At 41.6% G+C, this 13,080-nt stretch overlaps 1 protein-coding gene across 4 annotated transcripts in view; it reads right to left on the bottom strand.

Moving 5' to 3' along the window:
• Nucleotides 1-13,080, bottom strand: part of LOC145542616 (aldehyde oxidase 1) — a 77,330-nt gene that overhangs the window by 36,361 nt on the left and 27,889 nt on the right. For all 4 annotated transcript variants that reach the window (XM_081581796.1, XM_081581798.1, XM_081581797.1 and 1 more), the window contains 5 exons: nt 12,789-12,951; nt 10,624-10,716; nt 6,568-6,737; nt 6,057-6,183; nt 3,236-3,358 (listed from right to left, as the gene is read on the bottom strand). In XM_081581796.1, the coding sequence (XP_081437922.1) occupies nt 3,236-3,358; nt 6,057-6,183; nt 6,568-6,737; nt 10,624-10,716; nt 12,789-12,951 (676 nt within the window). The remainder of the gene's footprint in view (nt 1-3,235; nt 3,359-6,056; nt 6,184-6,567; nt 6,738-10,623; nt 10,717-12,788; nt 12,952-13,080) is intronic.

Here is a 13,080-nt window from a genome sequence, read left to right as displayed (position 1 = left end):
ACTTCACCTCTTTGAGCCTCATCTGTAAAATGAAAGTAGAGTTGTACACACAGTTCCAATAGGGTTGTGGAAAGAATAAAATGAAATGAGGCATGAAAGAGCTTACATGGCATATAACAAATGTTCTGTTAATGCTATCTGAAGACACTCTAGGGATAAGGACATGGTGGCCTTGACTGCCAGTCCCAAGCTTCTCCTCTGGGGGAATGAGTCCAGCATTTGCACTTGGGACTTCCAGCCCTGGAAGTAAGATTCCAAGTCTAGAGTGGGTACCACAAATCCACTTATATACTGGTTCCTAAATGGCTTCCTCTGGGTGCCTAGTGAAGGACTATAATAGTAAGTACACATTATCAGGGATGTAGCTAAAAAATCTAGGTTGGTTTTCCTACCTATCCTTGGGAATTCATCTTGTTGTAATCCCTGGGTCCTTGGCAAATGTGACATGTCAGCTCCTGAGAGTATTTCTACAACTGATTATTGTCCATCCATGAAATTCCAGCCTGGTGGCAGCTAGGAATTCTCCAAACTTTGGTTCCCTTTGGCCACCAGTAAGTGTCTAGACCTATCAATATACCTTATGGATATGCTATTGTGATCCTGCCATTTCCTCCATTCAAAAAATGGGTTGGTTTGTTTCTACTACCATGAGTCCCGAGGTCTTTGATAGAGTGTTTGTTGATTGCTTCTATTGTTGATTAACTGTGTGACTTTGGGTAACTCAGCCTTTCAGTTTCTGCATCAGAATGGGGATAATAACAGTTTTTACCTCATAGGATTGTTGTGAGCGTTTAGTGACTTATGTAGGAAACCTGTTTGGAACACAGAGAGCTCTAGGTGTTAGCTATGGTCACATTGTTGATCGTGACAACTGATGAGAGATTCTGGTTGGGAGCACAGCTCTCTCACCATGGTTATCAGCCTGACTCTCGGGGCCAAAAGTTTTGATAGCATTTCCCCATTCAAGCTATTAAAAATTCAAAAAAGCATAAGCTAGGTTAGACATGAGTGATAGTGATGGAGATCCATTTGTTTTTATCCTATTTTAATTGATGACATACTTCCTACAGGAATCAGTTCATATAATTTTCTTTTTTTTTTATTGGAGTATAATTGCTTTACAATGTTGTGTTAGTGTCTGCTCGTATAACAAATCATATGATCTCTTATTAATCTGCTGCTGCTGCTGCTGCTAAGTCGCTTCAGTCGTGTCCGACTCTGTGCGACCCCATAGACGGCAGCCCACCAGGCTCCCCCGTCCCTGGGATTCTCCAGGCAAGAACACTGGAATGGGTTGCCATTTCCTTCTTCAATGCATGAAAGTGAAACGTGAAACTGAAGTCACTCAGTCCTGTCTGACTCTTTGCGACCCCATGGACTGCAGCCTACGAGGCTCCTCCGTCCATGGGATTTTCCAGGCAAGAGTACTGGAGTGGGTTGCCATTGCCTTCTCCACTTATTAATCTAAGACTCAGATATTCCAGGTTCAAAATAGAAATTAAGTTTTATACATCCAGTTTTTTTTTTCCTTTGAGTTTAGCCTTTTGCTGCTTGCTCTTTGAGTAACTCAGAGATAATTTCCTGAATATTTCTTGGCCAGGAAAGTGATAAAAGAACTGTAGTATCTATGAAACAAGGCATATTTCCTTGCTATACACTTTGATTAACTCTTCTTGATCTAGTTGATTGATCTTGGAGAGCTTAACCTTTGATAGAAACATGAGGTATTTCTTCTTCGCGATGTCAAAGCTTGGTATTTGATATTGGGGTACTGTGGCAGACAATTCGAGCTGTGCTGGTCCAAGTTAGGGATGGGGGTGGAAGTGGGGGTGGGAAGAGAGTGGTATCTATTTGCTTTTGGAATTTTATTTGGCTGGAAAGCAGGGTGGGGGTGGGGTAAGGGAAAATACTTAGTCACTGGAATTTGGCAAAGAATTACAAACAAAATTTTTGATAAAGTATTATGCAAATAAATCCTTACTAAGAATTCTAACTCTAAAACAAAATGTTGGGGAAGGAATGTATAAAGTCAGCAAGTATACGAGGCAACGTATGAATGAAAAGGGTTTAAGATGGGAACAGAATGAATCTGAAACTGGCCAGGAAAATTTGGAAAGCCTAATCACTCTTTGACTCCAACTAAACTTTTTTATTTTTGTTTCCTTGACATAATTCTTTTTTAATTTCAAAACACTGAGGACATTGTCCAGAAACAAACTCTATGTTCCTTGGCATAAAGCAACATGACAGGAAATATACCCAAGGTCAAGTTCTCCTGGAGACACTAACCTTGGCCAACTCATTTCCTTATTTTCTGCCTCAGAGCATGCTAGTCCCCTAGAGAACAATTTATTCATTATGTCGTGGAGATAATATTGTATTCCCAGATTACATTCGGTCTGTATGTGCTGAATCTAATCTATTCATGCTGTTTTCCCAACTTTCATGCTTTTATTACTTCATAAATAATAAGAACCAATGAAATATATGCAGAAGAATACTCATATCACTTCATGGAGATGAGTCTTAAAACCTTATAAATTTCAAAATAGTTTTTAAGAAACAGGATAGGAAATGCAGTTTCCCAATTTGTTCAAGTTGCCAAAATAGCTGTAAGCATCATAGGATCTGTTTCTCATACTTACTTACGATATGCATTAAAGGATCTAAAACTAGGGTCACAGTATATGCTTCATGGAGCTTCTTGTTGGTTTTCACTATATACCTAAAAGAGTCCCGGTGAAGGTGGATATAGAGTCCTGGGTGTGCCCCCTCTCCTGGACATGGCTGGGTGCCCATCTGGCATTCTTTTCACCTGCCCCTTCCAAACAGTGCTCAGATTTCTGTTGAGGTCTCCATCACTCCCTATACAGCCCATGAACCTCAAAGAAATCTGACCCCCCAACAGTAACCAACAGCTGTTGCCTGTCATGAATCCAGAGAGGGATATGTGACCTAAATGCCTGGTGACGCTGGGTCCCAGGACTCGTGGGGTGCTGAGTTGATGGTGTTCTCTTTGCCATCCTATGACCACAGGAGATAAAGCCCGGACCATGGGGAGCAGGGAGGTGAGTTGGAAGACCAGCTTTCTTGCTAATAGTGATAGAGTTTGAGGAAAAACAAAGCCCCGGAGTTTCAGAAGCCACTTTGAGTCAGATTTTCTTTCCTGTTTCTGGCATTTGAACTGATACACTATTGAAATATGCTCTTCTGGCCCCACCCTTGAACTCATTACCTCAATGGTTAGGATCAGCGGCTCCAAATCTCGGTAGACAATCTTCACTTGCTGAGCGGCTCGCTTTGCCTGGACCTCGGAATCGGCTATCACGGCGCAGATAAGCTGACCCACACAAGACACCTGCAGTACAGAAGAGACTTCTAGTTCCAAGGAGGGCAGGCAGCAAGTCCTTTCCTTCTGTTCATCTTCCTCCTGCCAGCACAGAGCTAGACACACTTCACCATAGTGCTGTGGTTAAGGAAGGCTTCCGTAGAGAAGTCCATTTGTCAGAGTTGGCCCGCTGACCTCTGGGAAGTCTCTGCACTGGGAGAGTGAGGACTTTTTGCTCCATCGTTGGCAGCAGTGGCTGAAGAGGGACTGGTGTGATGCTGCCTCATGTAGAGCAGAATCAGGCTTTGAGGATGCTTGAGGGCCATCTGGCCTAGGAGAGTCAGTCCCATGGTTTGACCTTGGGCTGCCACACTGGGAGCGGGGCCATTCTGAGAGGAGATTTCTGCCTTCATGACAGGAAGGACCAGAAGGTCAAGACCATCTCACCCAGAGAGGAAAGAGGGAGGGGACAGTGGTCTCTGCCCTGAACTGGGGAGCACAGGCTTTTTCAGGGAGAGACATGATTGTAGGAGCCAAGAGTGAGTTGGGAGTGGTCACCACTTCACCTGCAGGTGGGGGAGGCAGATGGCCTAAGGCGTTCACCCAGGGACCAGGGCAGAAAGTGGATGGGGAAACACAAAACCAAGGCTCTGGAAAAGTGAAATAGTCAGGACTGGAAGAAGTCATGGGACCATTGAAGTCTCTTTCCCACCTTTTATTGTGATCCAGATCAAAACATAATCACTCATTTTTCAGATTGACGTTAGATTATTAGGTCTTTTCTACAGTAAGCATATAGTAGTTTTATCACCAGATAAAAATGGTAGTAAAAAAGAGTTAAATCCAGCACAGGCGTGCACGTACACACACACACACACACACACACACACACACACACACACGTGTATTTGTTGGGTGTAGGTGGGTGGGGTCAGTGGGGAGATGAATGAAACAAGAACTGCAGATGTTAATTATTGTTGAAGCTGGATGATGGGTTTATGGGGATTCATTGTAGTCTCCTCTATTTTTGTGTGTGTTTAAAATTTCTGCAATGCAATGATTTTTTAAAGATATAGCATGATAAAGACAAATGTTAAAATAGGAACGAAACTAACCAAGACAATCCTTCACAATGGCTCTGCTCTCTGCTCGCCACACACATGGGGTCTGCTATGTGACCTGGTACACAGGCATGCCCCTGAGATGCTCAGAGTCAATGTGCCCACACCTCAGGGAGTTGTGCTATCGTGTGGCCCAAGATGGCTTTGCTTGTCTAGTTAACATTTATGCAAAAGCCATAGTTCTCATCGTCTTCTGCCAGGACCACACAGCCCTGCCTTGGGAGAGTTCAACCTTGACCTCAGACACTCAGTCACCAAACTTTCATTTTTATCAGCTAAGCCTCCTAGTGAAAGCCAGAGGCAGAGACTCTTTCAAATGATGAAGCTCTTTTGGGTGAACACTGAATGGAAGTTAAGCAGAAAATCTTCTGGACACTGCCCTGGCTGCATTTCCTCTTGACTTCAGATACAGTAGTCAATGTTTTTTATCATTTGAAACTCTCAAGTGGCAATAGTGCTATCACTGTTCCTCTGCTTATTTACCCTGCTTTGTAGGAAGCAGATGAATCTACAGATGAATCAGACATGGGCTCTCACTCTAGACATTTTACCAGATAGAGGAAATAGATAAGACACAGAAATAAATAAGCTCAGTACAGGGTAGAAAGTGTAAATACAGGTTCACTTTGCCTTCTCCTTAAGTTCTGCGAGGACAAGGACCACACGGGTCTTGTTCACCTGCAGCAGGTGCTCACTTAAAAGATGCCTGTTGAATACACAGTGTATGAATGAATGAGCCAGGGTGAGTTCAGAGACGAAGAGAACTCCTGGGTGAAAGGATAAGGAAAGGCTACATAGTGGAGATATCACTTGAACTTGGACGTTGGACACACCGGAACTGGGATCATGGCAAGGATTCTCAGGGAAAGGATCAGCAAATAAAAGTTCTCGTTATTCTCCTCTCATTTATCCTTTCCTAAGTATGAAAGCAACACATGATCTTACCGCCATTAGGAGAAAATATAAAACACTCAAGTGTCTTTTATATAACTAGCCAACTTCTTTACTTATGTGGAATATGAATGTTTTTGAACTAATTCACTATTAAAATATAGTGATTTATAATAAGCATTCAAAGAATATTGGAATCCTTTATGATATGCCAAATTCAATGCTATCTTTAAGAAAATGCTGCTGCTGCTAAGTTGCTTCAGTCGTGTCCGACTCTGTGCAACCCCATAAACGGCAGCCCACCAGGCTCCCCCGTCCCTGGGATTCTCCAGGCAAGAACACTGGAGTGGGTTGCCATTTCCTTCTCCAGTGCATGAAAGGGAAAAGTGAAAGGGAAGTCGCTCAGTCGTGTCCGACTCCTAGCGACCCCATGGACTGCAGCCCACCAGGCTCCTCCGTCCATGGGATTTTCCAGGCAAGAGTACTGGACTGGGTTGCCATTGCCTTCTCAACTTTAAGAAAATATGAAGTTCCAATAACTGAGGAAGTTACTTTTTTCTTTTTTTGGCCACACTGAGAGGCAAGTGGAATCTTAGGTTCCCAATAAGGGATTGAACTCACACGGCCTACAATGGAAACTTGGAGTCTTAATCACCGGACCACAAGGGAAGACCCTGAGGAAGTTACTTTTAAAACAGAAAGCAAAAATGCAGTACCTCATCTGTTGACAGAATTTTCTCAAAGTTGGTTACAAAGCCGGAAGTGTTGACAATCGGAAGTTCTTCCCCAGTCAGGATGTCCACCACCCCGGGCAGGCTGAGAGCTTCGGACAGATCGATAGACCTAGACGAGGACACACAGAACAGGGCTACTCAGAGCAGCCCCACAGCCCGCAGGCCGTGGAGAATGTGCTTCATCAGAGAATAAGACACAGGAGAGGGAAGGTATGTCCAACAACCTTACACTAGTTCTATGCCACACAATCGAGAACGAATTTCTGGGATGATGAAGTTATTCTGTGGAGGGAGAAATTGTAGTAAATCCTACCCTTCGATCCCATTTCACTTCAAATCTACACTGGACATTGCCAACAAATAGCTTATCCTCTTCAGGATAATTTGTCAGTACAGTAATTTGTCAGTAATTCAGACAATTACTTTTCACTACCATGACTTAGCCCCCAAAAGCAATCATTATTGTTTGTTGGATAAAAACTTTATCACTTACACAATCTTAGCATGAGCTCTTGAACTTGTTACTAACGTCAAGAACAGTTCCTGGTCCACCACAGGCATGTCATCACAGTAGATGGCTTCACCCGTGGCATGCTTAATACCAGACAGGTGCATGATGGGACGGCCAATTGGGTCTTGAGAAAGCTGCTTTAGGTCTGCATTCTGTTTAATCAATAACCAACATATCATTTTTATAATCATATTATGCACAACTCTACATTCAAGCCAGAACACTTCTGAAAATAAAAACATCACTATTAATAACACCAGGACAGTAAACTTATTTCAGTAATTCAGTAGGCAAACTGGGATGTATAGCCATGGTGTTGTTCTTATTTTTCCCCCCACTATTTTGAATATAGACCACAAATATCTTTAACATAGATTCTATTTGTGTAAGTAAATGAATATAAATCTTTCTTCTTGATTATATAAAATTACATCCTTTTACAAATGCTCATGTATTTCCTTAACTTTCATTATCAAAATTATCTTACTCTTGTAGCTAGGCATGTCATGTGTACTATTTGCAGAAAAGCCTAATTACCATGGTTGTAGAAAATATCAAGTGCATTCAATCACAAGAGCTTTTCTTATTTTCTATTTTGAGTGAGGAAGTCTTACCAATGGTAAGACTCATCACTTAGACAATCCTGATAAAGAATGAAGACACAGGAAGCTGCATTTTGAGTAATAATTCATTAATGTTACTCTTTCTTAGAGACCCATGGAGTAAAACGTCTTGCCACTGGCTTTATAAATACCTTGTACTGTCTGAGCTACCATAAATACCTTACATGTGTTTCATTAACCAAAATGAAATTCAGAAATACAACATCTCCTCCAGTATTTCAAATATGAGAGAATTGTTAGCTTTCTTGATTGCTTATTGGAAGAAGAAGATTGGAGGTATGAAGAAAGAAGAATTAAGAGACGTTCCCTAGTGGATCAGTGGTAAAGAATCCACCTGCATTGCTGGAGACCTGGGTTTGATCCCTGGGTCGGGAAGATCCCCTAGAAAAGAAAACGGCAACCCACTCCAGTATTCTTGCCTGGAAAATCCCATGGACAGAAGAAGCCTGGAGTGCTCCAGTTCATGGGGTCAGAAAAGAGACGGACATGACTGAGCAACTAAACAACAGCAACAATAGAACAAGTGCAGAGACTAGGGGCAAGGCTAAAGCTGCCATGGGTGCTGCTGATGGATCTGTGGGAGGTGGAAATTTCAGGAAAATTGCCAGTCAAGCAGCTACCGCCTAAAGGCTACTTTCTGAAAGGAGAAGGCAACTCTGAGGCCTGGAGTTCTGCCCTGTGATGCAATGCTGAGCCGTCCCATCCACACCTCACAGGATCAGCCCTTCATCCGGCACCAGGGCTGAGGCCAGATGCCCACAGCCTTTGCTCTGGAAGACTTGGGCACAAGGTTGGTCAGCCAAGGTGAGGTCCAGAGAGAGCTAAAGGAGGCCTCTCTTTCCCATACCCCTGCTGCCCTACACTGCTGTTCACGGGGTCATCCCAAGCCTGGGTGGGGCAGGGACTCTTTCTTTGAGATGAGGCTCACAGTGATTGCAGCATGTGGCAGGAGGGAAGAGAGAACAGTCGCCAACAGAACACCTACTGGTCAAGACCTTTCCTGGGGGGAAAAGAAGCCACGGAAGCTGTTTCCAAATCAGTACCATTTAAGGCAGGTGGTGCTAGTGGTAGACAACCTGCCTGACAATGCAGGAGATGGAAGAGATGAGGGTTTGATCCTTGGGTTGGGAAGATCCCCTGGAGGAGGGCATGGCAATCCATTCCAGTATGCTTGCCTGGAGAATCCCGTGGACAGAGGAATCTGGCTGGCTATAGTCTGCAGGGTCTAAAGAGGCAGACACGACTGAAGTGACTAGCATACACGCATGGGAAATTTTCTAAACGTACATACTTTCGTATTGGAGTCCCAGAATGTGCAGTTGAGAAAGCCCACATGTTGCATATTGACAATAAATGAGATGTTCGATATCACCTAGAGTGGTGTGTGTGTGCTCAGTCATGTCTGACTCTTTGCAACCCCAGGTACGGTAGCCCTCCAGGCTCTTCTGTCCATGGGGTTTTCCAGACAACAATCCTGGAGTGGGTTGCTATTCCCTTCTCCAGGGGATCTTCTCGACCCAGGGCTTGAACCCACATTTCCTGAGTCTCTTGCATTGGCAGGCAGATTCTTTACCACTAGTGCCACCTGGCAAGCCCTGGATGCTCTGAACTTATTTCTATTTCATATAAAATGTACTGTTTTACAGCAAAATATACACTTACTGATTAACATTTATTGTTTTAAAGTCCATATTTGTTTCACTTAAATGTAAACTTCAAAAAAAAAAGAAAAAAAATGTAAACTTCAATTTCATAGTTACTACAATACAAGGCACAAAAAATTAGTATTAGCTGAGCTTGTGTGTGTGTGTGTGTGTTCATCCTGACTTTATATAAGCTAGAAAGCAGATTATGAATAAAAATAATTTAGAATTTGGCCTAGGTACCATTAACTAAAGGTGGCTAGTAGGTCACAAATGTAGAGGAAGGGGGAAAATAAGAGAACATTTTACATGTTCAGGCAATATAAACATATTATATAAATATATATAAATATGAAATTGATTAATTTAGCTGAAGAGGTAACACTTTTTTTAAAGCCAGTTATAATGAATCTACTAATGAAGGAGTATGTATCTGATTACTTGCTTGTGCTTGTTCTATGGCTAAAGACAGCATGGAGGAAAGAACACTGTCACCTCCAACAGGTCATCTCTGATTTGGAGAAAAAAAAATGTTGGTCATGAGTGCTGAAGTTCCTCTAGCAAAGTGGGTATTTGTGTGTGTGAAAACCCAGAATAAAACAAAAAAAAAATCAAAACATCTGTGTGAGAAATACACTACCTCCAAAACTTGGCCTTGCAATCTATAATAACAAGCTATGTGAAGATGATCACTTTTCTTTGAATGATTTGAAAGCCCATTCATCTGTTGCTTTTCCTGAGGCTGCTGAAGTTTATTCCATGGTCAAGGCAATGTTAAGGTATTTATAAGCCAAACACTGCATTTTACACCAGGAAAAAGGGAAGCTATTTTTGACTTTCAAAATGATCACTTTCAATGGAGTTTGGTGTATTTGATTTTTGAACATATTGAACCTAAAAACTGAAGAGGTATACATCAACTTCATTGTTCATTACAACATACTGTAAAGTTTTATAACTAAGTCCAACAATAGATCCAATGAACTGAATCAATTTAAAAAGAATCTTTTAAAAGCCTTTTCATCTTCTTCACTTAATAAAACCCTCAAGGTAAAGTTTCTTGCTAATAATTTCGAGGAAAATCACACTGATCTTATCCAGTTGACCAATAGGATGAGCTTCAGGCGGTACTCCTACGACATTGTAGCTGAAAATTCCATTTGAAGATTAGGAATTCTGTTCTAAAAGCTTTCATTAGGAGAGCCTGAAATGAACTCTTAGCACTTATGCCTGACTCAGCTCTAAAACTCTAATTCACAGAGAAAACACTTGGAGAAGGGGAACAGGGAGAACAAAGTATCACCACATTCAAACAAAATAAACCAGCAGCTCTTTCGAAAAGCATTACTGCGTTTTCATCAGCCTCCAAGGGCTCCAAGTGAATAAAATCAAAGCAGCCCACAGCCCTGATACAGAAATTACTCTGGTTGTGTTCTAACTTCCACGAGGCCAAGGGCAAGGGCATGTGGCAGACTAGGCAGCTTGTTCATATCAGTGGTACAAAGCCACAGAACAAAACACACATTTGAACTCTTCGAGTTCAAAACAGACATTTAAAACAATAACCATTGTTAGCTTAATTATTAATCAAAATACTTCACTGATTTTGAAGTTTTAATCAACACTAAGTGGGCTGTGGGTTCACCAGAAGGGAGCTCAGGCTAAAAAGTCATGAGAATCACTGAGAAATAAGTGGAATGTCCGCATGAAGAAGCTTTAGCCTGGGTCTTCTGAATTTAAAAAAAAAAAAAAGAAAGAAAAAAGTCACTAACCTGGCACTTTAAGGTACTCCAGTAATGTCTGGAATGAAGATCTTCTAAAGCACTCTCATACTTGCCTGCAAGGCTAGGATAGTGAACAGGGTCCTGAAAAGTAGAACCATTGTAGATATTAAAAATATGCCAGAATGGTTTGGGGAGAGAGGCTAGCATGGTTCTTAGCTCTGCTGTGAAATCTAACCTTTATTAAGTACTTGCCTAATTAAGAATCCTGGAAGTACAGCAGGGTTCTCCCTGACCTCCAGGACATACCTCTGGAAGGTCCATGCATACGACGACGTTTTATGAAGAGCTAAGTGAGTGTAGTAGATCACTGACTCCCAATATCTTTACATTTCTTAGGATTCTTTCACACGCCTTCCTAAATCATTTGAAGACTTACAAACCAATAAAACAGGAAGGTAGAAGCTAAGTAAATAATTGGAAAGGAAGAGAGGACTTAAACCAGGAAAAGGTCAGAGCAAAGGTGCACCATTGCTAATGAGTATTAAACTCTGTTCTGTATCCCCTGGGCAACCAGGAAGGAGGGAAGATGCTGGGGCTGCCTCTCTGCCACAGCCTCCCAGCAGGAAGCATTCTAGGGCCCCAGGAGGAACACTTCCTAGAGCTGAGGAAACCTGGGTCATTTGGTCTTTACACAAGATTTTAAACAGTGTACCTAATGGTTCTTTTTTCTTTTATTTTTTAAATTAATTTTTTGGAGTACACTTCTTTATAATGTTGTATTAGTTTCTATTGTACAGCAAAGTGAATCAGCTATACAGATACCGAAATCTCGTCTTTTTGGGTTTTCCTTCCCTTATAGGTCAGCACAGAGCACTGAGTAGAGTTTTCTATGCTATATAGTAGGTTCCCATTAGTTATTCATTTTATACATAGTAGTGTGTATATGTCAATCCCAATCTCCCAATTCATCCCATTTTCCCTTCCCCTCTTTGTACCCATAAGTTTGTGTATCTCCATTTCTGTTTTGCAAGTAAGTTCATCTGTACCACCTAATGGCTATTTTTTACAATATGAAATTTTTAAGAGAAAATTAAAGCCAACAAAGCCTATTATTTTGAACAGTAGAGCAATATTAATAGAGGAAATTGAATTGAAGATAAAAAGACTATCAGATGGAAGCTGTAATTTATATCATTTGATTCATTCAATAAATTATATTAGTTTGCTATTAATTGGAGGAGTTGGCTTTATTTTTTCTCTTTGGATAACCTGGTGACAATAAGTCACTTATATATGATTTCAAGCTTCTATTCTGAAAACTTTGATACGACTGTTCTGGTTTTTTGTTCTTCTCATGTATAATGAGAAGATACCTGCAGAAGCAATGATACGAAAGAACTCTGTGGCTCTAATTTAAAGTGATCATACTTTCTTATGATCACACATACTTATTTTTTTTAATCATATCTACTAATTTCTATACCACATGAGGATTGTTCATGGCTTCTGATCTAGTTTGGTCTGGTGGCTGTAGTTTAGGATTAATGTGATCAACATGGTTCAAGTTCCCTTTGGGTATAGCAAATTTATTCTGAAATAAATATTTTTTTATTGTGTCCTTCCTAGTCAACAGTCTTGTAAACTCTAATTGTCTGTCATAAGGGAGACCAGGTGCAAGAATGCCGGAATGATTACTACTATGATTATTAGGTAGTCTTCACCATGGTTCTCTGAAGTATTTGGGACCATATGAAGTCGTTTCCTATGATAATCCATTTCTCAGTAACCTTATGGAGAGGCTTCCATCACCATCTTACAAGTCAGAGAAACAAAGTTGAACCCAGAGAAGAAAGCCAAACACACAAAGGTAAACCTCAGCAAGTGGAAGAAATGCTTTTCTGGGGGAAAATATATTCAAACCAGTAATAAGTTCTCTGAACACCTTCGAGACACACAACAGGTCAGAAAAATAAGTGAGTGGTGTTAAATCAGATCCCACACAACTCTGTGCTTAACTTGCAATTTTTCCCCAAACACACACCCCATCAACAGATGGCCTGCCATATGCCCTGCAAGCCCGTGAGTTTCCGATGTGGGTTGTCTTTTCTACTTTATTCGATAGCTGTTTGGCAGGGGTTGTTGCCTTTTCTGCTTTGGGCATTCTCAGAGGCCTCCAGGCCTGGGAAAGCAAATGTGTAGTCAGTTCCACTTACCATCCCCTTCAAAATCTGTGACATTTCCAGGTAGAACTTGAACAGGAAGCTGACGATGAGGGTCCTCTTGAACTCCACCCTCCCACCTGGAGCTGAGCCTGGGAGGGAGACTTCGTCCAAAATCAGCCTGCAAGCTGCATCCAGCATCTCTTCATTCCAGGGCCTGTGAGGTTCAAAAGAGGATTCCTAGCCCAACAGGACTCACTACCCCACAAGCTCAGCTAGCAGGTAAGACAAAGAGTGACACTTTAATGAAAAAAAAAAAAAGAGTACAAGCTCCAGAGTCAGGCAA

Source organism: Giraffa tippelskirchi, chromosome 3 (genome assembly GCF_054371585.1).
Source record: "Giraffa tippelskirchi isolate mGirTip1 chromosome 3, T2T-mGirTip1v1.2.pri, whole genome shotgun sequence".
Taxonomy (NCBI): domain Eukaryota; kingdom Metazoa; phylum Chordata; class Mammalia; order Artiodactyla; family Giraffidae; genus Giraffa; species Giraffa tippelskirchi.
Note: the sequence above shows the minus strand (reverse complement) of the source record. Positions and strands in the feature narration are given on the sequence as shown.